This window comes from Aspergillus affinis (assembly GCF_023601865.1).
Source record: "Aspergillus affinis strain CMG 70 chromosome Unknown NODE_149_length_78915_cov_91_513572, whole genome shotgun sequence".
Taxonomy (NCBI): Eukaryota; Fungi; Ascomycota; class Eurotiomycetes; order Eurotiales; family Aspergillaceae; genus Aspergillus; species Aspergillus affinis.
Genome location: NW_026515930.1, coordinates 44,143 through 71,579, shown reverse-complemented (window position 1 = coordinate 71,579; position 27,437 = coordinate 44,143). Strand labels below are relative to the sequence as shown.

The 27,437-nt window shown below is 49.1% G+C and overlaps 4 protein-coding genes across 4 annotated transcripts; 2 read left to right on the top strand and 2 right to left on the bottom strand.

Moving 5' to 3' along the window:
- Positions 1 to 1,029: 1,029 nt before the first annotated feature.
- On the top strand, positions 1,030 to 9,322 carry KD926_002279 (non-ribosomal peptide synthetase; the record flags this gene model as incomplete). The annotated part of the gene is made up of 8 exons (XM_053094099.1): positions 1,030 to 1,258; positions 1,326 to 2,197; positions 2,249 to 2,274; positions 2,328 to 2,412; positions 2,460 to 2,623; positions 2,694 to 2,858; positions 3,675 to 3,984; positions 4,034 to 9,322. 8 exons carry the CDS (start codon positions 1,030 to 1,032, stop codon positions 9,320 to 9,322), a joined length of 7,140 nt encoding a protein of 2,379 aa, XP_052951119.1.
- A 141-nt stretch (positions 9,323 to 9,463) lies between these two features.
- Positions 9,464 to 9,853, bottom strand: KD926_002278 (nuclear transport factor 2 family protein; the record flags this gene model as incomplete). Its single annotated transcript, XM_053094098.1, has 1 exon — positions 9,464 to 9,853. One exon carries the CDS (start codon positions 9,851 to 9,853, stop codon positions 9,464 to 9,466), a length of 390 nt encoding a protein of 129 aa, XP_052951118.1.
- Positions 9,854 to 10,193: 340 nt separating this feature from the next.
- KD926_002277 (type I polyketide synthase) lies at positions 10,194 to 18,289 on the top strand (the record flags this gene model as incomplete). Its single annotated transcript, XM_053094097.1, has 9 exons — positions 10,194 to 10,533; positions 10,596 to 10,840; positions 10,922 to 12,191; positions 12,253 to 13,379; positions 13,425 to 15,041; positions 15,096 to 15,157; positions 15,205 to 17,017; positions 17,071 to 17,391; positions 17,453 to 18,289. 9 exons carry the CDS (start codon positions 10,194 to 10,196, stop codon positions 18,287 to 18,289), a joined length of 7,632 nt encoding a protein of 2,543 aa, XP_052951117.1.
- Positions 18,290 to 21,039: 2,750 nt separating this feature from the next.
- KD926_002276 (MFS general substrate transporter) lies at positions 21,040 to 23,173 on the bottom strand (the record flags this gene model as incomplete). Its single annotated transcript, XM_053094096.1, has 7 exons — positions 21,040 to 21,590; positions 21,646 to 22,046; positions 22,110 to 22,259; positions 22,316 to 22,533; positions 22,608 to 22,620; positions 22,675 to 22,774; positions 22,900 to 23,173. The coding sequence occupies 7 exons, from the start codon at positions 23,171 to 23,173 to the stop codon at positions 21,040 to 21,042; spliced, it is 1,707 nt and encodes a 568-aa protein (XP_052951116.1).
- Between the last annotated feature and the right edge of the window lie 4,264 nt (positions 23,174 to 27,437).

The following is a 27,437-nucleotide window of genomic DNA, read 5'->3' as shown; positions in this document are numbered from 1 at the left end:
AGGCGTTTGTATATCAAGGTTTTCTGTCTTCAGCCCCCCCTCTCCCTGTCATGGCCTGGAGCTTGCCCCATGTCGGAAAAATGTATACTAGCCGTATTACTGCATTAGATCCTGCAATCGATATGCAGCAAAGGTAAAGTGGCGTTGGGATTCCTGGAAAAGAGGGGAACTACTCAGTATCCCGCCCACCTTGCATCTAGTGCATTAGCGCACCGGCGGAGCAGATCGCTTGGAAGGAGAGAACAGATCGAAGTGCGACACCAAATAAGAGGCATCTATCTGGACTATGAATATTGGCATGAGTTGATGTTGCCGGGCGATGTTTCAATTAGGTCGGTCAATATTGTTGGTCGAAACAAAAAGATAGGGCTGTCTCATCTTGGAATACCCCATTCGCTCATGGACACATTCACGAGGACTGCTTTTAACCTATGCATGACCTCGCTTTTGCAGAAGCCATAGAAGAAAAATGTGATTGCAATATTGGCCAATTGGTCTATGTATATCAGCAGCCAGTATCTCAATAATAATGCTCCGACAAGGAACCCGTGGGAACAGGGATTCTCTGTACGCAAGCCACTCAATAGAAAATGATTGAAATCTAAACCGATTGGATTTGCTATAACAGGTGTTGGACCGGTTTTATTGCCATTAGCTCGGGGCATTATCGGAGTCAATTTATCTAGGACGCGACCGGCATCTACTATTATTAGATAGAGGAGGAAATGAAGCCTTTGATGATTGGTTGCGTAAGAACATGCCTGGCGCTTTCTACGACGTCCATAATCGCTCCTAGTGATGAGACCATGCATGAGCTGAACACCGAAGTCACAGGTTATTGATCGAACCGTAAATTATTGAAAACGTCAGTGGGGAGTTTTACACGTCATTAAAGGACCCCTGTTCTGCCTGGGCGCTAAGGCACCCCTAGGACCGGACCATGTAGATAAAAAGCTCCGGCCTGAAAACTGCGTCGCCACCACATCCAGCGCTTTTGCCCCTTCAAACAACAGAAACCAGTATTTAAACATGGACTCAGATATATTTGCCTCCAAATTACACCTTCTTTTTTGGTCGTTGTTGGCCACACCCGTTATTTACGCGCTTACTACCGTAATCTACCAGCTTTTCTTTTCTCCGCTTTCGCATATCCCCGGGCCTAAACTGGCTGCATGCACACGTCTGTACGAGTTCTATTACGACATTGTTCTACATGGTAGGTATACCTTCAAGATTGCTGAGCTGCACAAGAAATACGGTACGTGATCTCGACTCCCTTGGAATCCATCGACCCACACCATAACACAGTGTGCTAAATGTCTCAGGACCCATAATCCGCATCAGCCCTGGGGAAGTGCACATCAATGACCCTGAGTATTACGAAACGCTCTATTCGATAAATGGGTCGCGCAACAAGGACTCGTGGTTCGTTGCGTCGTTCGACGTCGCCGAGTCCGCCTTCGCCACGCTTGATCATCGCTTGCACAGACCCCGTCGTGCCCTGATCGCTCCATACTTTGCCAAAGCCCGGGTGCAGCGCGTACATTCGCTGATCCAGGATAAACTGCAGAAGCTCATTAGTCGTTTGAATGAGATTGCGCAATCAGGAAAGCCACTCAAAGTGGACGTCGCTTTCAACTGCTTCACCGCCGACGTGATCACGTCTTATACCAGCTTTCGCGCATTCAACTACCTCGATGATCCTCAAATGGTGCCTATATGGAGCGAGACAGTCCGCAACCTTGTTGAAGTTGGAATGCTCGCTCGGCATCTACCTGGCCTCTTCCCGCTTCTGGTGAGTATGGGAATGAAGTGGATCCAACGGATCTATCCGAAGTTACTCCCTGTCATCGCATTCCGGATGAAATGTGCTCAGGAGGTGAAGTTCATGTGGGAGAATGAAAAAGAAGCGAAAGAAGATTTTGAAAAGAACAGGTTGTCTCAAGAGCCAGCACTTTTCCAGGAAATGGTCGCCAAAGCCCCTAACACGCCCGATATCACCGAGGCCAGGGTCCTTCATGAGTACATTACTATTGTGGCAGCGGGAACCGAGACCACAGCGCATACAATGACAGTTTGCACCTTTCACGTCCTTAATGACAAGGAGGTTTTGCGAAAGTTACGTGCGGAGCTGGAGGTCTCCTTCCCGGAGAAGAAGGAAATGGATTTACAGACACTTGAACAACTTCCATACCTGGTTAGTTTCATTTCACGTCCAAGTATCGAACCAAGAACCTGACATAGTTAGACTGGAGTCATTTACGAAGCACTTCGGTAGGTGTTTCTTTGCCAAACGAATTCAAGCTTGCACTGATCGCATATAACAGACTATCATACGGCCTTTCCCATAGACTACAGCGAATATGTCCCACTGATCCACTAAAGTACAATGACGTGGTCATTCCACCCAATGTAGGTGTAGCTTCAGACGGAATTTGACCAGCGGCTAACAGACAGAGACCTCAATCGGAATGTCCTCCGCCCTTATCCATCACGACGAGTCCATCTTTCCCAATTCCCACCAGTTCATCCCGGAGAGATGGACCGACCTTGAAGAGAGGAAAAGGTTGAACAAGTACCTGGTTTCGTTCAGCAAGGGTGCTCGCCAATGTATTGGAATGAAGTGAGTTTAAAATTCTGCCCTCTCATTCTCTACTCCATGTACATTGATATGCTAATATCCTATGGGACAGTTTGGCCTTTGCGGAGCTCTACATGGCTGTTGCCACGGTCTTTCGCACTTTTGATATGGAGCTGCACGAGACTACTGTGGACGACGTCCGACTACACAGTGACATGATGCTGCCACATCCCAAATCGGGTAGTAAAGGCGTGAGAGTAATGATTGACCCTATCCTGTAACTAAGATGCGTGGTAGTGGGATGAGCGTATCCAACTTGGAAGTTTAGTCTAGTGAGGGAGGTGTCTTTGTATTTTGGTGGATAGACAAGATTCCTGCCTATGATTTCTTTTAGACCAAGTAGTGAGCAAAGAAACTATCTTATGCCACCAACTTCCAATCTTTAGAAAGGCCTAGTACCAAGATATTTTGTGAAAACAGAATATTAGAAACAATTCCAAGTGATAGATCTGTGTTTGGGTTTGGTTTCTTTTCTGTTCTCGTATCTCATGCGCGTATCACTTCCCACAACGCCACTATCTTAATAACAACACAATCACGCGTCCAATTTTCCGCATTTGGGAGGGTAGGCAAATCCATGAGACGTGAGGGGAAAATAGAGCCGTGGAAACTAGGAATCCTTCTTCCATTCGAACCGAATCTAATACCCTTCACCACCGCTCTCCACTCCTGATGACCAGGGATCGACGTTACCCCATTATCAGAAGATAAAGTAGCTTCTTGTTTCCTTGTTCTGTCGCTCTAGTGTATGGAGCCAAGGTACGTGGCGGGTTCACCATATGACGTGTAACTCTATTTTTTCCAGGGAAAATGAGGTGTAGAACCATTGAGAAATTTCTCCGATAGTATCCAATTTTTGAGGGTCTGTAGATTGCGAAAGACCAGCTTTGAAGATTTTGGGTTATATGACTTGAATGTATTTTTCGTCCTTTGGTGACTTTACTCAACCACCGCCTAAAGAAAACGACTTTCGCCCGCCGAAGCAATCAATGGAGTCCCGAACCAGCTATCAGTTCCCCGGTCTAAAATATAGGCACAATGCGAAGGACGAAAATTGGGCATCTATTCCACTGAAATATGCGAGGTACATTGATTTCAGAAACGATGAGTACACGGCAAAACTGCTCACCATCGCCTGGGCTATCTTGTTATTTGTGTACGAAGAGGCGGAAATCACAAAGTTCGAGCTGATTCGCAATCACAAAAGAACGACGGTTAGTACGGCGATTAGCCGCGATCAACTGTGGCAGGATATCCGTTTCCAATACAAAGATGGTGAGGAGACTGATAAAACCAAAACCGCTGTCTGCATTTTTGCAGAAAGAGATATCGAAATTTCAGCGGTGAGCAAGAATGCGTGGGAGAAACCGGAGTCAAAGCTGATATTCCTAGGAACTGCAATCAGCGTTGTTGATACAATGCTCGAACGACTTGACAGTCTCTCTGGCATATCGCCTGCATCATATGTCCGATACACAGGCACTTAACATCGCCAGCACGCTCGAAAAGATCACAGACGCATTAAAAGGACCAAACATTCCTATAGGCGCGATGAATGTTCTCAGCGAGCACAACCTCGATCAGTTATCCAAGTTCAACACTAGCCCGCGTAATGTCAAGGAGGGCTATCTACACAGTATCATTGAGAAGCAGACACTCAACACACCGGACCAAGTTGCTGTTGATGCTTGGGATGCTCAATTAACGTACAAAGAGATCGACCTCTATGCTTCGGTCATAGCCAAACGTCTCAAGTCACTCAATGCCGCGAATACATACGTACCACTGTGTGCAGAGAAGTCGGCCTGGGCTGTTGTCGCCATGGTGGGTATTCTGAAAGCAGGGGCTGCTTGTTCCCCTCTCGAGGCATCTCATCCGCGCGATAGATTGGAAAGCATGATTCAATCATGTGGTGCCACAACTGTTGTGGTGACGGCCACATACGCGTCACTGTTCCAAATGAAGGAGATTAATGTCGTTGTAGTCTCTCCCGATTCTGTATCGCCCGCAAAGGAAGACCTGAACTTGGCCGATGCTATGGTCACTCCACAATCGCCAGCCTTTCTGATGTGGACATCTGGAAGCACAGGTAACCCGAAAGGCGTCGTCCTGGAACATGTAGCCTTGTACATGAGCATCACCGCATACGCAGAGGCAAGCGACTTAACAGCCAAAACAAGGACATTTCAATTTACCTCTTTTACGTTCACAGTCAGCATATGCGATATCTTCGGCACCATGGCCAAAGGAGGGACTCTGTGTATGCCGTCCGATGAACAACGTCTGAACGATCTAACTGGAGCATTGAGAGACTCGGCCGCCTCCTTTTGCTGGCTCACTTCAACATCCCTTACCGAATTGGACCCTGATATACTCCCCGATCTCCGGTGTGTCACTGTTGGGGGAGAATCTCTTTCGCGGGACGTCGTTGCGCGCTGGGCCGGAAAGTGCCAGATCAATGTGTCATACGGCACAACCGAAACGTGTGGCTGGTGTCTGCTGAACCCTAACCTGGCTTCAGAAAGCGATTCCCGAGTGCTCGGAAAACCGATCATTCCTGCAGCTTGGATATGCCATCCAGACGACATCGAGAAGTTAGTTCCTGTTGGTGCGGTCGGCGAGCTCCTGATCGAGGGCCCATTCTTAGCGAGGGAGTACCTGGATGACGCGGAACGCACCGCAGCACAATTCATCCAGCCACCGAGTTGGATGGAGCGATTCCGACCAGGGGAATCAACGAGGCTTTACCGAACGAACGACCTGGTGCAGTATACCTCAGATGGATCTGTCAGGTTTGTAGGCCGGAAGCAAGCCCATGCGAAAATCCGTGGAAACCGTATTAATATAATTGACATTGAGCATCACATTCGACGCGCATTGGGAACATCCGAAGCAGTTGTCGACGTGGTGCATACAAAAGACGGCGTTGATATCCTCGCGGCGTTTCTACTGGCCTCTTCAGACACGGGCATGAAACAGGGCTCCGAAAGCCCCGTTACTCAGGGGGATGATGCATTCAGTCGGCGTGTTGCCAATGCTTTGCAAGTCCTGGCGACAACTCTTCCCAGCTACATGGTTCCAACTGCCTTCATACCATTGTCTCGAATTCCGCTTACGCGTACCAACAAGACAGATCGTCGATTGTTGCGTGAGGAGTCAGGGGCGCGGACAAGAACTGAGCTTGTGCAGCTTTCAACGCACAAAATTGAAAATGTGGAACCGCAACTCTCAAGGACTGAATCCATCATGCAGCAGTTGTGGTCGGAACTGACAGGCTTAGCAATCGAAAGTATTGGCCCCGACGACAGCTTCTTTCACCTAGGAGGAGATTCGGTCATGGCAATTCGGCTGGTTCCGTTGGCTAAGAAGCACGGGCTTGTATTCACTGTCATGGATATGTTTCGATACCCAAAGTTGAGAGATCTGGCATCTTCCATAAATGACCGCGGAAAGGATGAATCCACTGAGAACAGTTTTTTGAGCTTTGAGGCAGATGACCTCGTTCCAGACGCCGCAAGAGAGTGTGGCGTGAATATCGATACGATCGAAGACTTGTACCCTTGCACAGCATTGCAAGAGGGGCTTATGGCACTATCCGCACAAAGAGCTGGTGCTTATGTTTTGCAAATGGCCTGCGATATACCTTTAACGGCAGAGCTGTTCCGTTTCCTCGCTGCGTGGGAGACCGTCTTCCATTCCCTTCCCATTCTGCGCACACGAATTGTTCAGCTTGGTCGGGCGGGATTTCATCAAGCTGTCGTGAAAGAGAAAATAGACTGGCGCTCTGTAACCAGCGAGTCGCAGTGGCGCGACTGGAATCACAGACATCCTATGCAATTAGGATGTCCATTGGTGCGATTTGCTCTCCTTCAGATGGACTCCCGACCAACACGCATCCTAATTTCTGTTCATCATTGCATCTTTGATCGCTGGTCATCCTCAATTCTGCTCGAGATGATTGATAAAGTTTATCAAGGACGGGAAGTGCAGCCACAGACATTTAAAGAGTTCGTTGGATATGTGCATTCCCGTCCAGTTGAATCGAGTGACGCTTTCTGGGAAAATTACCTTCGAGATGCCCAGCACACGACCTTTCCTCATGTGCAAGACGCGGCCTATATTCCGAAGCCAACTGTAGGAAAGAATAAGGTTATCAAGCTCGGGTCCTCACGAAGCAATTTCACAGCAACCACGAAGTTACGTCTTTGCTGGGGTCTAGTTCTTGCCCAGCACACAGATAATACCGATGTGGTGTTTGGCGCTGTCTCGACAGGTAGAAGCGCTCCTGTCGCAGGTATAGAGAGCTTAGTCGGTCCGACTTTAGCGACCGTGCCATTCAGAGTGAGAATGAATCTAGAGTCCTCGGTCGCAGATGCCCTAGAGAGCGTGCAGAGTGAAAGCGCGTCAATTCTCCCCCACGAGCAACGCGGTCTGCAGAACATCGCCAAAATCTCTGCAAACACGAAAAGTGCTTGTAAATTCGAAAATATTCTGATCGTTCATGCTCCACATTCAGGCGGGGGAATGAGTCTTCTTGGGGACATGGCTGATGATAAATTGCCAGAGCTTTTCAGCTACGCCCTCACATTGTCATGTGAAGTGGTTGGACAAGATCAAGTTCATGTCGATGCATTCTTCGACCCGAAAATCATTGGCGAGAGATACGTTGAGACCTTGCTTTGCCAGCTGGGCCATGCGATGCGGCAAATACATGATGTTCCCAACTGCCGACTTGGAGATATCAGCGTTCTCAGTGCCAATGACGAGCTATTGCTAGAATCATGGAGCTCACTATTGACTGAGCGGGCTAAATTTTGTATACATGACGCTGTCCGGGACCAACGTGTAGTAGCACCTGATGCAGAGGCTGTGTGCTCTTGGGACGGATCGTTTAGTTATGGCACTCTTGATGACCTTTCGACAAAACTCGCCATTCAGCTCCACCACCGAGGAGTAGGCCCCGAAGTATTCGTTCCATTACTTTTCGAGAAGTCAAAATGGACAGTGGTCGCTATACTCGGAGTTCTGAAGGCCGGTGGTGCTTTTCTTCTATTAGACCCATCGTTCCCCAACGACAGGTTAGAAACAATTTGCAACCAAGTCAGCGCACGAGTTATTCTCGCCTCACGAGACCTGTCAGAGAGAGCAAAATCCCTTGTCACTGACAGCCTCGTGGTGGACGACACACTAAACTCGAACTCAGCACCTTCAATCATATTACCGACCACCGATCCAGCCAATGCTCTCTACGCCGTGTTCACTTCAGGATCAACGGGAAAGCCAAAAGGTGTTGTGATTCAACACGCCGCATATGCCTCTGGAGCCAAAGCGCATATAGCAGCTGCATCGATATCATCGAGATCCCGCGTTCTGCAATTTTCCTCATACGCATTTGACGCCAGTATTATCGAGCATTTGACAACCCTCATGGCTGGTGGATGCATCTGCGTTATTTCAGATAAAGAACGTAGCGACTCGTTATCAGAGGCAGTCGCGTCCAGAAACGCCAATTGGACATGGCAGACACCCAGTGTTGTTCGGACAATGAATCCTGAGGACTTTCCTTCAGTGAAACACCTTTGTTTGATGGGCGAGGCCATTGGACCCACGGAAATCAAAGAATGGGGCCAACACCTTAAGCTCATGCAAGCATATGGACCGGCGGAGTGCTCAGTGTTGGCAACCTTGCAAGCTTCGTTGAATCTGGATTCGGATTCTCGGAACATCGGATTTCCAACTGGCTGTACTGGCTGGATTGTGGATAAAGATGATAACACACGCCTAGCGCCTGTCGGTGCGGTAGGAGAGCTTCTGATTGAAGGTCCCATTGTGGGAAGGGGCTATCATGGGAACCCGGAGCAAACTGGAACAGCGTTTGTCAATGCGCCCGATTGGATAAACAGATATCGGAAGCCTGGTTCTCCAAGAGGTCGTTTGTACAGAACAGGCGATTTGGTCCAGTACGCTCCAGAGCTTGACGGGACACTGCTCTATATTTCTCGCAAGGACACGCAAGTCAAAATCCGTGGTCAGCGTATGGAGCTTAGCGAAGTAGAGTACCATGCTAGGGAAGCTATGGAGCCGGTCTGGGACATCGCAGCTGAGGTGGTCCAACATGGGACCCGGAAGATTCTTGCTCTTTTCTTTGCTGACAACTCAAAGACGAATACGCAAGAGAGTTGCCTTGTTATCTCCATGAAAGATGAGGCGCACTCTGAAGTGGCGAAGGTCAAGCATAAACTCAGCACTCGCTTACCTGCCTTCATGATCCCAACGGCGTGGATCCCAGTGTCCAGAATACCACTTTCTGCTTCAACAAAGACAGATCGGCGTCGACTGCGCCTTCTCGCAGATGATATCCCTGTGGAGCAATTCAATACTTATATCATCGACGGCAAGATTCCAAATGGACAGGCCTCAAATGGCTCCCTTCATATTGGTGATAAGCTAATGACCGAAGAGGAGCTCATGTTGTATGACCTCATTTGCGAGGTGCTCGAAAGTCAAGGCCACGAGATCGACAGGAATAAGGTTACCATGGATGAACAATTCACCGGCATTGGAGGCGATTCATTGACAGCATTGGCGTTAGTTTCACGGGCAAAGAAGATTGGATTTACCTTTACCGCGGCGGACGTGATTGCGTGCTCTTTGGGAGAGTTGGCCAGTAAGAGGGTTTGAAGAGAACTTTGTGTATAAGCTTACTTTTTGAATTGGTACCTTTCGTATTTGGAGTTTCAAAACGACCTTATACATCCGGTCAAGCGTGAGGTTTGATAACATTTGACGATCATAGACAATTCGAACAACAAGACCACAAATCTAGCTCAACTTGGCTTCAAACTTCTTCTTCTCGACGTCGGAATGTACTTGGATTTCCCTCTGCATTCCCTTGCTTCTAATCAACAATCCGCTCTCGTCAAAATCCAAAATATGAACATCATCCAGTAGTCCTCCACCAAATCGTCCCTTCACCCGAGAATAGACCCAGACCTGTAAGCCCTCCGCAATTAATCGTTGAATGTCCACCGTGAAATCCGGACTCTGCGCGAGCAGCTGGGGCCAGAACTCGATAAACTCAGACTTTGACATCGGAGGGAGGTCATCGTGTCGTAACTCGATGTCTGAATGGAGGATGGACGCAATCGAAGATGTTTCCCGCTTGTTCACGATTGTGTTAAGAAACAGTTGAGCACGAGATTTGAGGTCCATGTTGAGTGGTTGGAAGAATTTCGTACTAGAGAAGACTTGATGAAAGCTTGCTTGTCCGGGGTTCGAGGGCAAACAAACCAGGGAAATATTTCAAACAGGGTGTGAGTAAAGAATTGTAATTGCCACAGGGTAGAGTGAACTAATATAACCGTCATGCAGCTGCAATTGACGTGTAGGAAAACTGCATGACGTGTATTGCTAATGTACACGCATGTGAGATTCCATCATGGATGAACCCCTGTTCTGACAATCTCCTTTAATATCCTGTCTTTCCATGGTCTGACCATAGCCTTTCCTACCAATCTTTTACAGACAAACTCATAGCACTCGACTTTTGGCAATGACGCTGTATAATAATCCCCATGAAGAGCCGCTTGCCATTGTTGGCATGGCATGCAAATATGCTGGCTCAATCGACTCTCCATCAGATCTGCACCAGCAGGTCTTGGCTGCTCGTTCCATGCAGGGCGCCATGCCTTCGTCTCGCATGGACGCTTCATTTTACCATCATCCGAACTCCGAAGCAACCGGCACCACGTACACGAAAGGTGGATACTTTCTTGACAGAGACGTGAATGCATTCGATGCGGCGTTCTTCCAGTTGTCCGAGCTAGATGTCTTAGCTATGGATCCGCAGCAGAAGATGCTGTTGGAGAACGTGTATCATGCACTTGAAAATGGTATGGTTCTCCTTTACAGATATGAAGTTCCCCTTGCGACCGATCTTGCTAACCGGACATAGCTGGAATACCATTGCAGAAGGCCGTATCATCACTAGCCTCTGTTTTTGTTGGATGTTCAAACAACGATCATCTCGCATTGTCCAATGCCGATTTGTTGATGTCCCTCAAGGGCAAAGGAACTGGAACCAGTCCATCCATTCTTGCGAATAGAATCAGTTGGTTTTATGATTTCCGGGGGACGAGCCAGACGATCGATACCGCGTGCTCAAGTAGTCTCGTCGCATTTCATCAGGCCTGCATGGATGTAAGGACGGGGAGATCTCCGATGGTAAACATTCTTTCAAACCCCTGCTCACCTGGGTCCACGGGACTGACAACAAGACAGTCAATCGTCAGCGGCGTCAACCTCATCGAACACCCCGCCGCAACCCTCTATCTCTCCAACCTCGGCGTCCTCTCACCCGATGGACGAAGCTGGAGCTTCGACGCGAGGGCAAATGGATACGGTCGTGGAGAGGGTCTCGGAACGGTGATTATCAAGCCACTACGCTCCGCTCTACGCGACGGGAACCGCGTTCGCGCTGTAATCCGAGCCTCCGGATCGAACCAAGATGGAAGAACGCCAGGAATTACTGTTCCTAGCGTTGCTGCACAAGAGCAGCTAATTCGCAGTGTTTACGAATCCGCGGGTCTTAATCTATCGCAGACCGGGTATGTCGAGGCCCACGGAACCGGAACCCAGGTTGGCGACCCCTTGGAGGTACAGGCCATTGTGTCTGCCCTGGGCGACCGAACCCGCGACACGCCGCTCTATGTCGGGTCTGTGAAATCAGTCGTTGGCCATCTCGAAGGAGGAGCTGGATTAGCGGGTCTCATTTCTGCTGCTCTGGCGGTGGAATCGAAAACCATTCCGCCTGTGGCTGGCCTGAAGACATTGAACCCACGAATCATCCAGCGAGATGATCTGAAGTTTGCACAACAAGCCACGCCGTGGCCCAGAGACGATATTCGTCGCGCGTCTATCAACTCATTTGGGTTCGGTGGTACGAATGCACATGTTGTACTCGATGATGTCGAGGGGTTCTTAAATGAGTTTCTCGGCTCCCACTTGACAGGAACCTTGCAGGTGACAGGCGCTTCGTCGACATTGGCCTCAAAAGTGGTGAATGATCATGCAAGTTATTACACAAAGCCTGTTTCCAACGGGCATGTGAATGGTGTAAATGGTGCTTCCCACTGCAGTTGGATTCCGGAGAACCGAGTTTTCATTCTGTCAGCATTTGATGAAGCTGGTTTGGACCGGAACGCGGCGTCTATGATATCGCATCTCGAATCACTAAACTTCCAAGGATACCCAGACATGGAAGAAGCTTTCATCAATGATCTATGTCACACGCTAAACGAGAAACGTACCCTATTTGACTGGCGCAGCTACCATGTCGCTGACACTATCGAGAACCTGCAAAAGTCGCTTCAGAATGTCCGTTCACTTCGTCGATCAGCAGCACCAAAAACAATCCGGTTCATTTTTACGGGTCAGGGCGCTAATTGGGCTGGTATGGCCCAAGACCTGATGGTATATCCCTTATTCCAAAAACGAATCCGTGAAGCTGCGTTGTTTCTAAGAAACATTGGATGCCAGTGGGATCTTTACGGTATGATTTAGTGTTACCTCAAGTATTCACATTAACGAGACAGCAAATAACAAATCTGTAGACCGGATAACCTCAGAGCACGGTGACCTCAACGAGCCTACCTTTGCGCAATCATCATGTGTTGCCGTGCAAGTTGCTTTAGTGGACCTGCTGCATAGCTGGAAGATAACGCCATCAACGGTAGTGGGCCATTCTTCTGGTGAAATTGCAGCGGCTTACTGCGCAGGAAAAATCTCACGCCAAACGGCATGGAAGGTAGCCTACTGTCGAGGTCAGGTCTGTGCAAAGCAGACACACGAAGACGGCCGCATGCTCGCCACGGCTATGCCTGCAGAAGAACTAGAACGACTAATAGCCCGCGTAAATAAAGGTCTATCATCTGCAGTTCAGGTCGGTTGTTACAACAGTCCCAAGAACTTGACCCTGACAGGCAGGCATGAAGGAATCCTTCGTGTCAAAGGTGAACTGGACGAGGCGGGTGTGCTAAATCGTTTGCTTCCCGTCAAGGTAGCCTATCATTCGATCCTCATGCGACAAGTTGCTCCGGAGTATCTAGAGCTTCTGGGAGATCTAGATCTCGGTGACAAGATTAACCAGGAAGTGGGCGTCACTATGATATCCTCAGTTACTGGTCGGCCTGCACTTGCCGGGGAGGTTGAGAATGCGTTATACTGGGTCAATAATTTGGTTTCGCCTGTCCGCTTCTCAACCGCGCTCCTTACATCAATGAGAACTCCGAATACGAACGGTTCTAAAGAGGATGCACTTATTGAAATCGGACCGCATGCGACCCTTCGGAGCGCCATCAACGAGACGCTTGCAGATCATGCAGAGCTGCAGCCATTCCAATACGGAAGTCTGCTAAAACGATATGAGACCGATGGAACAACAATCCTCCACACGTTTGGCGTGCTGGCTTGTTATGGCCATGAGATCAACCTTGCTGCCCTCAATGATCGCCGATCGGGAACCAAGAAAATAGCCAAAATTCTCAGTGATCTACCGCCATACGCATTTGACCACTCACGATCTGTACGTGGCCAGACACGAAAAATCGAACACATCAAATTCCCGGCCTACAAGCGTCACGAGCTTCTTGGTGTGCCAGTTGAAGACACGAATACATTCGAGCAGCGATGGAGGAACATCCTGAGACCGGACGATATCACATGGCTGCGCATGAACAGAGTGGGTCGACATTAGCAGATCTTTGATGTAGCTAACACCATCCAGATGAAAGGAAATATCCACTTCCCCGGTGTCGCCTATCTTTTGATGGCCATGGAAGCCGCCGTTCAGCGGGCTGGAGAGGCAGAGTCGATCACCGGTGTCAGGTTAGGCAACGTGTCTATGTTGGCTCCCCTGCCTGTTTCAGGCACCCCGGAAGGGGTCGAAATCATCTCTTCAATCTACCCAATGCACGCTTCATCCAAGGGCACAGATGACTGGTGTACCTTCAGGATCATCTCGCATGATGCTGCTGAGAATTCTTGGATCGAGCACTGCGTTGGCTCCGTTCGTATAGAGACAAGTGAACAGAAAATATCCACCTATCTCGTGAAGAAGGAATCGCAATCAACCTGCGATATAAGTGTCGATATCAACCAAATGTATCAACGCTTTGGCTCTGCGGGTATGGATTTTGGAGAATTTTTGAAGAACATCCAAGATATGCATCTTTCCGCCGACCATAAAGCCTGCACAGCAACTATCGCGACGCCAGATATCCCAAAGACAGCTCATGATCGATATGCTATTCACCCATGCACGTTCGAAAGCATCTTGCACGTACTTTTACATCTTTGTGAAGCCACAAGCAGTCCCATGGTAACAAACTACATTGAAGAGATTTTTATATCGTCTCCATCCCACAAAACCGCCCCTAAGTTCCAGGCCTCAGCTGCAACGAACAGGACCTCTTCCACAACTTGGAGGTCAGATGTTATAATCACTGCCCAAAATGGAGATCAGGAAATATCCATCAAAGGCTTGGATTTGGTTCAACTTCCTCCGAGTGAGACCGAGTCATCGGAAGCCGAGTCATTCTACGTCATGAAATGGAAGCCAGATGTTCATCTTGTCACATCGGTAAAAGCTCTACGGGACTCAGCCCCCGTTGAGTTACATCAGCGCCTTCCGAGTTTCGACGATCACGAGGGATTTCAGCTCGCTTCGGCAGTCTTTCTGCTTGATACCATGGACTACATAAAAAAAGAAGGATTGCCATCCCTTCCAGACCATCAGAAATCTTTCATGAACTGGATGCAACAGGAATGTGGATTGATCGCGGAATCATCAGTTCCATTTGTTGACAGGGCCCTGGTTGAAGGCATTCGGGAGAGCCCATCGCGACGCAAAGAGCTGTTTGGTCGAGTAGCTAGCCAAAGCGCGCGAGGTGAACTCCTCGTACGGGTTGGCCTACAAATGATCCCTATTCTAGAGCAAAAGGTCGACTGCTTGGACGTTATGTTTGGGAAGGATGACCTCATGGACCGTACTTACGAGGAAGGACTTCCCGGGCACATCGCTTCTGCGGTCGCGGGCTATGTGCATTGTCTTGCCCACAGTCGTACGGATATTAAGGTCCTGGAAGTCGGTGCCGGTACTGGCAGTGCGACAAAGGTAATTCTGGACAGCTTAATGCCAACAGCTAGGCTGGATGGGGGAGGCCTTGTCTCGTCAGTCTCTACGTACCATTTTACAGACATATCAGCGGCCTTCTTTGAGAATGCGACCAAGCGGTTTCCGGACTGGGCGGGCATTCTTCGTCCACAGGTACTGAACATTGAAAAGGATCCGGCGGACCAGGGGTTCGAACTGGGATCTTATGATCTAGTCATTGCGACACATGTACAATTTAACCTTCCCAAGCTTTGCTCGTTTCTAGATACTAACAGTACATAGGTTCTTCACGCAACTGCCGACCTCAGTGTATGTTTGAGCAATGTTAAAAAGCTGCTCAAATAGTAAGTCTTCTATCTTTGGCTCACTGTACGAAATCTAACGGCCGCAGTGGTGGTGACCTCATTTTGATCGAAAATATCAAACCGGAACTAATGTGTTCGCCACTTGGATTCGGTTTGCTCCCAGGATGGTGGCGCAGTGTTGAGCCCTATCGGCAGTCGAATCCTTTGATTGACGAAGATCAATGGCACGAGGAACTACAAAATGCAGGACTTCAACATCGGCTATTAATAAAAGATACAGATGACCAGATCAACGAAATGTCTGCCTTTGTGGCAGCGAACGTACCCTCAGACCGTATCACGAAACGTCTGTTCAGCATAATTTACTCGTCCAATTATCCTGGGCAATATGACCTAGCTTGCAAGACCGCGGACGAGATGACATCGGAAGCATGCGCTGCCGTTCTAGTTGACCTAATCGATGTTTCGTCTAATCAGATCGACACAATTGGAATTATCTTACTCGGCTACCAGGGCTTAGACCTCTCTGAGCTCTCAAGCGCAGAATTTGAGAAGATCCAGTACATTCTTGGCTCTTTTACCAACCTGCTCTGGGTTTCCCGTGATATTGATGAAACACCTAAGTCTGCTTTGGCCACCGGGCTTGTTCGCACAGCTCGCTGGGAACGGGATCATGACAGCATCAACTTCCTCATGCTCGAAATCAAGCAACAGTTCGGCGATCTGCAAGGAGTCCTCTCTAATATTACTCGTGTGTGCAAGTACGCTTTTACATCAGAGGCGCTTGTGCCGCGCAACGCAGAATATCGTCTACAAGATGGGATTTTGCTCACCAACCGTTTGTTTCCAGCCTCAGGGATCAATGAATGTATCGATTCGGGGTCTAGGTCACGGTCCAAACTTGTCGAGCTGCGACATGTCACACACCCCGTCAAGCTCACCTCGGTTAGCCCTCATCAACCGAACGGATTCCACTTTATTGAGGATGAAGACTATAAACGGCCTCTTCATCCACATGAGGTGCAAATTGAAGTCCGCGCTGTAGGTATTGATGAGCAGGATGTTGACCGATTCAGCCGCTCCATCCCAGGTGAGAGCCTTGGCTGGCAGGGCGCAGGCATTGTTGTCGGTCTTGGCGCCGCTGTACAAGGTCTCCAGGTTGGCGATGCTGTCATGGCGTTGCGCACCTCGGGCGGACCCTTCCAAACATTCTTTCACGCTCATTCTGCTGCTGTCGTGAAAGTACCAACTGGCTACAGCTTCACCGAAGCCGCTGCACTCCCAGTCGCATTCTTCACTGCATATCACTGTCTCGCCAATGTTGCCAGAATCCAGAAAGAAGAAAAAGTCCTCATTCATCAAGCGACTGGAGGTATTGGGCTAGCTGCGGTGCAGATTGCTCAGTCTCTCGAAGCTACTATTTATTGCACGGTGTCGGACGACTCCCAGAGACAATGTATACTTGAAATGGGGATTCCTCCAGCCCAGGTGCTTGGCACAGAATCGTGGAAGAAGGAACTTTCTGCCGTCGCCAACAGTGACAAAGTGGATGTCATTCTCAACCTCAGCCCACGTGGAATCGAAAGCAAAGACCTGAATTGTCTCTCCTCTTTTGGACACCTGATAGATCTGCACGGGCAAGGTATTCTCGGTCCTGTGTCTGCTTCAACTTCGAACAGGACCTACTCTATTGTTGATATCCGCTCTATGGCCCTTCAAAAGCCGACAGCAGTCCAGGACACACTCCAAAATGTATCAAGACTCCTGGCGGAGCAGAAGATCCGGCCTCTTTCACCAGCTGTTTTCGGTTTCTCCGGTCTTTCGAATGCCCTTTCAGAGATCCGGCAAGGGATACCCGGCCCTTGGGTTCTTGAGCCAAGGCCCACGGATCTGATACCTGTGTGTTATTGCCCGTATTTCCCTGTTCATCAGCAATTTGCTAACATACCTAGGTTGTTATCAAACCGCTAGGAGGACACACCTTTGACCCGAACGCGTCTTATGTTCTTGTGGGCGGTTTTGGTGGTATAGGTAGGAGCGTCACTCGATGGATGGTAACTCGCGGCGCGAGGAACTTCATTTTCGTCTCACGATCAGGCGCCAGCAGTGCTCCTGCTAAAAAGTTATACACGGAGCTTCTGGCTTCTGGCTGTGGCGTGTCTGATCTAGTTTGCGACATAACCAACAAAGGAGCTGTGGTCCAGGCAATCAGCAGCTGCCAGACAACCATGCCTCCGATCAAGGGATGCATGCAGTGCTCCATGGTCCTTGAGGTACGTCTCCTCCATTCATATCCTTATTCGATCGCAGCAACATAATTAACGAATTCTACAGGACTCCATGCTCAGCAATATGACGCACACGCAGTTCCTCTCCGCGATCACCCCCAAGGTACAAGGCACAATAAACCTCGCAGCTGCGCTTTCTAACTCCCCCCTCGACTTCCTCATCCTTCTGTCCTCATCAGCCGGCATAATCGGCAACCGCGGGCAAGCCAACTATTCAGCCGCCAACGCCTTCCTAGACGCATTTGCCGCCTCGCTCGTCCAGAAAGGTTACCCCGCCACTTCGATCAGTCTCGGCAGCGTCCTTTCCGTCGGCTGGGTTGCCGAGAACCAAGACCGCCTCCCAATCGCCCTCTCCTACGGCGCTATTTCCGAGTCCCTCCTCCTCTCTATTCTAGAATACCACATGGATCCGCGATGGTGCGCCGCCCAAAGCCCTGACACATGCCATACCGTTGCGGGGGTGCGCTCCGCAAAAGACTTCCATCGCCAATCCATCCCGCTACCAGGGTTCATGGCCTATCCACTCTTCTCCCCGCTCCGCGCGATTGCTAATTCCTCTGGCGCTGAGACAGGGGAGGCTGAGGTTCCAGTGAAGCAGGCGCTTAGATCTGCGCGTTCGATCCCTGCAGCTGTGGAGGTTGTTACGAGGGCGATTGTTATGAAGTTAGCGCGTGTGATGGCCATTTCGGCAAAGGAGGTCGATCCGGCGAGGACATTGGCGTCGTACGGGGTTGATTCATTAGTGACGGTTGATTTGAAAGCGTGGTTTAAGAGAGATGTTGGGGTTAATGTCGCGTCCGGTGATCTGCTGGGGGATGTCTCTATGCAGGGGTTGGCGGAAAAGGTTGCTGGGACCAGTGAGTTTGTGTCGCTTGGGAAGTAGACAATAAATTTTGCTCGTATGTAGTATTGTTGAACTCAAGTGACCACATGTATGTAAAATGAAATTCAGAGAGATCCTATATAGAAAGAGCTTGTCTCCTATTTCAAGGCACCTTCCCACACAAAATCAATCTGCGGAGAGAAGTATATCTTGCTCACATATCAATTCACTCACAGCTTCGCTTGCTCCTGCAGACTCAACCTCCTCAACGGAGGGCCACCTCGGCTCCCATCCCCAGCCATATTGATCTCCCCTGTTCCCTTCCTTCCGGCACGCTCAACCTCCTCTTCTCCCTCAATGCGGCCTCCGCTTTTCCTTCCACACAATCGGCCACGTATTTTCCTAGCACGGGCAGGAACTTAAATGCACTGTAGCAGCTCGTTAGCACTCACCCCTTAACACCTACACACTCAGTCGCAAGAGATAAGGGAAGAAAAACTTACTGTCCCGCCTCACCCCCAGCCACAAACAACCCCTCCAACCTCGGATGCCAATCCACAATAAAATCACCCTTCGGCGTATCAGTGTACCAACACATTCTCCGATACGACCATGGCCTATCCCCCAGGGCTGGAAATAACTGTCTCAGTCCCTCCCTGAGACCCTGGTCCGCATCTTGCGGCAAGTAGCCCGTCGCGGCGTTACTTTCCGCCGTCCCGGGGCCGGACACCACCGACCCCGTCACTTGGGACTTGTGGGCGGTCGAGAACCAAGCATCGCGAGGCAGTTGTCGACTACCTTCTCAATCTGCTGGAGGGTTACTACGCAGATCTCGCTCTTCTCTTTGCGGATGTGCCGGTTGAATCCTGCAGCCCCGATTATCGCGATCTCCATGATTGCTGGATGACACGCTGCCTTTCGTTGAGCCGGTACTGACATAGACTGAACGTTACTCGGTCGAGGTAATTGCTGGCCATGTAGTGCCCTATTCGAAATGGTGAAAGAATTTCCGCCGCCTTTGTTTATCTGATCACGGGTTACTACTCGCCACGGGCATCGTTTCTCGACGGCAAAGTCCTTCTGGTCGGAGATTTCTCTGCACTACTACGGCCCTATATTGCCTTCTCTACGGACCAGGCCGCATATCAAGACTATCTGCCTTCATCATAGCCTTATTAAGCACGTTCCATACTGGCTCACCTGATGTCCCTGCTGCCTCAGCATATCTGCGATTCAGCTTACCGCTCTTTTCACTTGCGTATGAGGCTCTGCAACGCCATCAGAATGCATAATGGTAACGCAAGTCCAGATGGGTGTCCCTCAATCAGCTCTTGAACTTGTTCCTCGACCGAGGCTCGCCATGGCATTCGATCCACTAGAGAGTCGTCGTTCCACTGACTCTGCTCAAGAACGACTTTCAAAAGAAATTTTAGACAGCGAGCACTTGTAGCTATAGGGCGGATAAGAGCGAGAATGATATTCTATCTGTCTATAGATTTTATTACTCCTTCATACGGCAGTCGCTCAGAAGATAGCTGTAGACTAAAGATACTGTTAAAAATAGCTGGAATGCGTGTACTGTCTATGGTATCCGTGCCGAAGCTAGCAGGCGATTCTCAAGTGCAATGAGCGTACTCTCGCCGCGAGAGCTTCCTCCGCTGGAAAGATGCTGATTTTGGGGGGTTTAGCGTAGATCCAATTATATTATAGCGGCCTCATTGGCTATTAATGACGCAGGCATACTGGTTTTGTAAAATAATTCTGCTCCGAGTCTTTGGAGCTCCTTGAGTACTCACGTTCCTTATTCTCGAATGTATCGATCTTTCCAACGTGCCTTATTGTGGTTTCCACTCCTATGATGTGGAAGCCTTTGAGTTCCACCGGGGAAACTTACCGATTCAACTTCCTGGGCGGGTATAGGGCTCTCACACCACTTTTGGATTGTGATAGTAATCAAATGTGAGTTCATTTTTTGTCTATTACATGGCGTAGTTAACCACCGAGACGCGCTTACGACCGAGGAGATAGACGACATGCTTTTCTGAAAAGCCGCTAGGACGGAATCTGAAATAGGCCAAAAAGCAAAAGGCTGACAAGAGTGGGATTCGAACCCACGCCATCGTGAGATGAGTAGGAAACTCTTCGGAGTTGTGAATTAAGGTATACCTTAACCTACCGCCTTGGACCGCTCGGCCATCTTGCCATTGACGTCGAAAGGTTCTCTTATTTAAAGTGAAGAGCCGATGGCGTAATTTTCAACGCTCTACAAGGTTCAACATACGAGCCAAAGTCAGTAACCTTGGGGTATAGTAGACTGGACTTCTACGCGAGGCTTTAACAATCGATTGTGGGCTATGACGAGGTTGTCAATACTGAAAAGTTTCACACCGATACCACCTAGTTGCCGGGTATCTATTCCCGAGGCATGTCTCCCACTGGAAGCAAACATCACTTAAGCCTCGATTCTTGTCTGTCAGATCCTGAGCCATTATGTTCTATAATTACACTACCACGGCTGGAAAAAGAAAGAATTCAACTGAGAGTCTAACATCGTGACAACAATCACACCTCTTTTGCGGCGTACAATTCTAATATTCTATAAGGTGGACATTTTTGGCAAGGAAAAACATGTTGAACTATCACCATAAACAACAAGGGTATTAATTCATGTGGATTAAGATTAGAACCGCAAAAGGAGCAACCAACATCCGAGAATTTTTATTTTTTCATGAGTGGCATGGCCACTCAGAATGAATGGAAGGCAGTGCATGGGAAAACAAAGCTTTCACGTGAATTGACTAGCAGCACACCTAAAGAGGCTGCTTTCCTCTCGTTTCAATCGGTAGCAAAGCCATAGCAACGAAGGAAACGATCATCAGCGCGCCAGCGGCATAAATCGGGGCACTCGGATCAGCATTTCCGCTATATATGGCGATGATGGGAGCACAGAGACCAGCAATTCGATTGAGACAGCTGGCAATACCCGTTCCGGTGCCACGGTTCGGAGCAGGGAAAACCTCGGGTGTGTAGGCGTACAGTACACCATACATCATCATCTGGAAGAAGGATTCAAGCGCTGAACAGACTAGCTGCGTGTCGGAGTCTTTTGCTGCCGTGAAGCAGAAAAGCAGGACTCCTGTGATCAATGTGGAGATGGCCATGGTTCCTTTTCTACCGATGTACTTCATGTCCACGGTGTAATGGGCTAGAATGGGTCCCGGAAGACCCACAACCGCCGTGATGGCGTAGTTGCGGTACGTTTCATACACAGACGCTGAGGTGCTCAGGTACTGGGGGAGGAAGGCGTTGAAAAGGGTGTAGCCCATTCCAATGGTAGTCCAACAGAACCAAATGAGAATGGCTGTGCAAATGATCAGTTTCTGCCACAGCAAAACGTAGGGGCATGATGAACGTACTCGTGATTCCCAACCTCTTGTTGGCAAAAAGAGGAGCCACCTGCTGTAAGGAGAAGCGAGAAAGAGATCTACGAACAATCTCCACATACGACAGCTTCTCATCAGAGCGCGTTTCTGGGTGGCCTCCAATCTCGTTGAGGACGTCGGCCGTCAGCCAGGTCTTGGTTTTATTGCGGTAGGCAATACCCTGAACGGCAGCGACGGCCTCATCCTGGCGACCGCGAGACACGAGAAACTTCGGGGACTCGTAAAGCGTGAACAGCAAGAATCGACACAGAAACATGGCGAATGTGATGGCTCCCAGTGACAAAACCAGGTACCTCCAGCCCATGTTGTCTTCCTTCGTACAAGACGCAGCATCGTCGCACGAGAAGTTGGGGATAAAAGCCCAAGCGAGTAAACTGATGTTAAGGGATGAGTGTGCTGATCATGGAGACGTGACGACTTTTTTGGGTGGAACAAACCTAGCAATTAGATTACCCACAGACCAAAACACGGCCAGCGAGCTCAGAATACTTCCCGAGTCGAAGGGCAGGAATTCAAGGAAGATGGCGGCATCCACGGGCAAGTTGCCACCAACACCCAGACCAAGACAGGCATACAAAGCACAGGTTCTGGTCCCAGTTAGCCAGTAGACAATGATCGATGACCTTCGCCGTAAGATACGTACCCAACCCAGGAAGGGCCACCACCAGAAGCGAGGCCAAAGGCACCGCAGAGAAAAAGTGTTAGGTTAAACGCCGGTCGACGCCCGATGGCATCGGACGCAATACCCCAGAACGTGGCACCGACGATGAGACCGACAAACAAGGCAACGGTGGTGAAGCGGACATGAGACTCTGAGATACCGAATTCCATAGCCAGGGGGTTTAAAGTAAGTGCAACTCCCTAGATGTGGTTAGTGAATCCGCAACGGATGACCGGCTTCAAAATATGGGCGGGCAAATCCACGCCGCTCTCACCTGCAACCAAAGACTATGGGATGGTTAGCTAATTTGAGAACAAGCAGAGCTCCTTCGGTTTACTTACTTGTCTGCAATCCAGCCAAATCCGCAGAGAACGTACAATTCCCACTGGTAGCGGCCCATGCCAATGTCTTGGATAGCTCGGTTGATAATCTTCGCCTTGCCTACAGTGAAACATAGTTAGAACCTTCGCTCGTTTCTCCCCATCACCTGGGAGCTCTTCACTGGGGGAGAACAGAAAAGGTACGCGGGCCCGAACAATGGCAGGCCCGACATCAGCTGCACCTACGGTCATAGGCACTGTCCACACCCGAGGCTGCGACGGCCGACTCGACCTCCGCTCGTAAGCCTTCGATGGTTAGCACACCGGACGACGGAACGGGGCTTGCACCCTTCTCCTGCGAGGAGGCGCTGTCCAGCCTGTTCAGATTAGTTTTCGCATCGGGGTGGGATTTGGGTTCCGCGTTGGGGTCCGAGTAGGCTGGCGCAGGGGCATCCGCGAGGGGCACGACGACGTCGGGGAAGCTTTGCCGGTCTTTCCACAGAAAGCTGAGTTTATCCATTATGTCGCGAGGGGGCTTCAAGTCGCAAAGGGGAAGCAAGGTTCGGGGTCCGGTTGGGACAGGCGCAATGGTGAGAGTGGTCGCAATCGGATCTATTCGCGATTTTGCGGCAGGGCGGGATCAATGCTGCTTGGGTCCAAATCGTCGCTGCTGGGGGGAGTCAAATGAGGCGCTAGGCTGTAGAGCTAAAGCTGCACTGGATGGGTCAGAAACCGAGGGGGGGAAGTCCGTTGAGTCGATTCGAGGGCGCAATGGTATGGCGGTCCGAATGATCCACTGGTAGACAAGATCGCTGTCGGGATGAGGGTGAACTGGCGCGCTAGGTTTTCAGGCGTGGCGCGAGGGATTGCAAATGATAGAACCTGCTATGTTCGTTTAGAAACATTGTTCCCCGCATGACCTGATCCTCAACGGGGTCTGGGGTTCTGGAGAGGGAGGTGGATTATTACACGTTGGTCCCGTATACCGGAGGCAAAAAAGGAAGCGTCGCGAATGGGGATGGGTTGCTCTATGTCGGAACTAGAGATGCTGGAATACACAGCCAAACAACGAAATGTTTCCTAACAAGGCAATATAGGCAATAAAAGCGAAATGATTTTTTTCCGATCGATTCAACTGTTGACACTGCGTACTAGACTCGAAGGTAGACGCAAGGGCGACAAGGTTGGAGGCACGTATACTCCGTATATCGTATATCCCGTGGGTGAGCGGGAGATAAGCAGACGAGAGAAAGACGCTGCCGGTGAGAGATTCGCAACGGCCAAGGAGGGTCGGGGAACGGCGGCGCACCTATTTATGCCCCCATCTCCGCCATCCCATTATTTTGTTGCGCCTCCACTGCAAAACCGGATGAGTGTCGGTGGAGCTGGTTTATACCCGAACAAGTATTTGAGACCACGAGAGCCAGCACGAGCCAATCTAGACGCCGAGCGAGAGGTGGGCCCCCGTCAGCCCAGATGGTGTTACTAACCCATTCATCACCGCTCCGAGTCAGTCGCTTCTTATTATGCAAGAGCAATGACAAAAGGATCACTTCTCGGGATGCGTCATCTATACGCTCCAACTAGCGCAGTGCAATTGCTCTTGGCTCTCGGCTAGGCTGAGAAAAAGCGCGAATTTTGTTATTCCCTCACTCCTGACCCCTAGGTCCTGGTTACCTGACATTTTGCAGGCACCTCGGTGTATATGTCCGATGTAGATGTGTCCTGGGGCAGGGAACTATATGTCAGTGTTGGAGAATGCTGCGCCGAGGATCAAGCAAGTAGCAGAAAACCCAAACGGCCAAACTGTGTATTCCGTACTTCATACGGAGTAAAGCCTGGCCATAAGGTGGAGTGAATACGGAGATAATTATCAGCAGGCGGGAAACTAAACTCGGCTGAACGGTCAAGATTCGAGAGCACAAGCAGACGGCGCCAGACATGCAGGACCGATGTCAAATGTGGGTATGGTACGGAACACCAATTAATGAACAATGGCAGCTGAGAAGAATATACCGTCTATGGCGTGCTGCAAATTGTTGTTACCGAGATCGCAGGAACATCTATAAGAATATAGAACAACCTAGACTTGCATGACTACGGATAAGTCGCCGGCGGTATCTCCCGTATATAAAAGTGTACTCAACTCGAGGCAATTATCGTCATTGTCCTTTGTTCTTGATATTTCCACCCACCTTCGCTCCTATCTCGGGCGTGGGATGTAGATCGGCGTCTTGCGCGAATGGCAAAAGACGAATTGGCGACTGGCAACTCCCGTGAGCAATGACCCCTGGTCGTGCTCGTGCATTTCAAACTGTGTGTGTTTTGCTGGTGCGTTGAGCCAGTAGACTTTTTTGATTTTGTTATGGTGGAGGCTCCACTCCACAGTAGAATACGGTAGTAAAACTGGACCTCCGCTCCGGAGCAGACTCCAACCGAGCTCTCTCCCGTCGCTACCCGTGTTTCCCTGCGTACTCGTAGAGTGTAGACCAAGTCTGCACCTTGCCCGCGAATTCCGGTGCATTCTGCAGTTGTCGCTGGTCTCGATGCTTGTTTCACTCCATGAGTCTTGACGGCCCGTGACGGCGAGGACGGAGGAAGAAGGCGGGCGGACCCCTGGGGATGGGGACGCCTAGGGTTAGGGCTATCCGGTAGTCGCGGGGGCTAAAAGCGCCATCGCGTCACCCGCGGCCATCGGTTGCCATATCCGCCAATTCATACGGAGTGGATTTTTAGTTTTTTTGCCCAGAACACCGGGAAATGATTTGTCCGGTGTCAGGCCTGAAGATGGGTTCCCTTCAAGATCTTGAACATAGCTGACAGCGTCCGACGAGGAATACTCCGTACGTACACCGGTGTACATAGTAGGGATCAAGACTAGTCCCCAGATGGCAGCCAAGACGGAGGATCCACTTGCTTCATCGCCTGGACCGGTGGTCGATGGTTGTGCGAAAGGGTCTTCAATAATGTATCTCTCTGTAGATCTACTAACGTGATTCCCGGCCGACCGGTCACCTCATCAAAACTTAAAATTATCATAATTTTCAACAGTAAATTTAGAAACAAAAAAATAATAAAATTGGCTATCTAACTCTCTCAGGGCATTGGTTAATCCTGTGTCCTTTCGTATTACAGCCAGAACAAGTAAACTCGCAGCAAATGGTAGACATCTAAGGTAATTCAGGTTCAACTATAGCTTCTATAGAAGTTGGATCCAAATATATATAATTACCATTACTGTTTCTCTCAACACTAATATTATCCTAAATCTCTTCTAATTTCTCTAGATAACCCTTGTGAGCGGTCTGCTTTTTATATTTTATTCTTTTCCTTATTTGCTTTTTATTTGTTTCTTCTAATTGGTAGCATCGATCGGAAAGAAAAAGATAGTAATAAAATAATCAGACTGTCATATTGTAATAATGCTGAATCTCTCTAATTATGGGTAAAGAGAGATTATCGGATGAAAGTTCTAAGCCTAAATCGATGCGAGATTGTGATTTCTCTAGCTTTTTAATTGTTTAGAGAATCAGGGTCGCTATCACTGCCGGAAGATAGTAATCTATTTAGTGGTAGTTCAAGAGGTAATAGAGATTCAAGCTGAATATTCAACTTTTCTAACACATAATTCAAATTGAAAGAGACTAATCCAGTAGCTAAAAAGCTATTTTAGATAGTAATCTCTTTAAAAGTGTCATATCGTACTGTAAGAAAGATATCCAGAAAATCTTCTTTTTTAATCGAATTGACGTTAAGTCTTATGTATTCCGCCACCTTACTTCCGTATTGTGACTTCCTGAAATCAGGGAACTTCCTGGATTAACTTCTTGGATTGACTTCCTGAGCCAACGAACCTCCCGGTATGCAGAAACCTTCCTGGATATAGTCCTGCCTGAGGCAGAACCTCAGGCAGTACATAGAGGCCCTAGATCCTCGCTCCTAGATAGCCTTTCCTCTCCATGGGAAAATTCCTTGACTACGAGTCAGAAACAAACTTGTCTTATATTAAGCTCCTTTGTAGACCGTCACACGTATAAGCGTTTTAGAATCGCAAAATAGCTTACATCAAATGGCTGTAAGAGATGCGACGCATAAGGTAACATACAAATAGGGATAATATCATTTTCAGAGTATAGCTGGTCAAATTCCGGAGTAAGATAACTCCTATAATTATCTAGTACTAGAAAACAATGTTTTCCCTTTCTTGATCGTATATTTGGAATGAAATATATTTTTAACTAATTAAGAACAGTCTTATCGCTTGTCTAATCATTTTTCGAAATATTAACTCGCCAGTCATGTCACGGTGCAGACCTAGAATGCCTGAGGCACCTCCTCGGCGCGGCCCGGAGCGCTATATTATCCGTTCCGGGATCCGCATATCTCCCGCCTGCCTGAAGATCCTGTTGTAGCTCTCCGAGCTACGTCTTGTCTATAAACCTGTAGATAGCTTGACCCTGTAGCAATTCAGAGATACTGTGATCTATTAGCCTGCCTGCTCGCCTGCCTGCCATCAGCTCTACCACCCCGCCAGCCCGCACCTTGACAAGTCAGCTTCGTTTGGTAAAAAATCAAACTAATAATGCTTAAACACTTTACCTTTGAAAATGATATAGGGCGCTAAGGTACCTCCAGAAGCCCTTATACATTCAATTACAGTAATCCATTTGTAATTTCTGGCTTGTAAAAGAGCTCTCCGACTATAATAATCAGCAGATGTAACGAATTTTTGGGTAATATTTACTCCTATCGCGAACCCAGATTTATCGAAGTTAAAGATATCA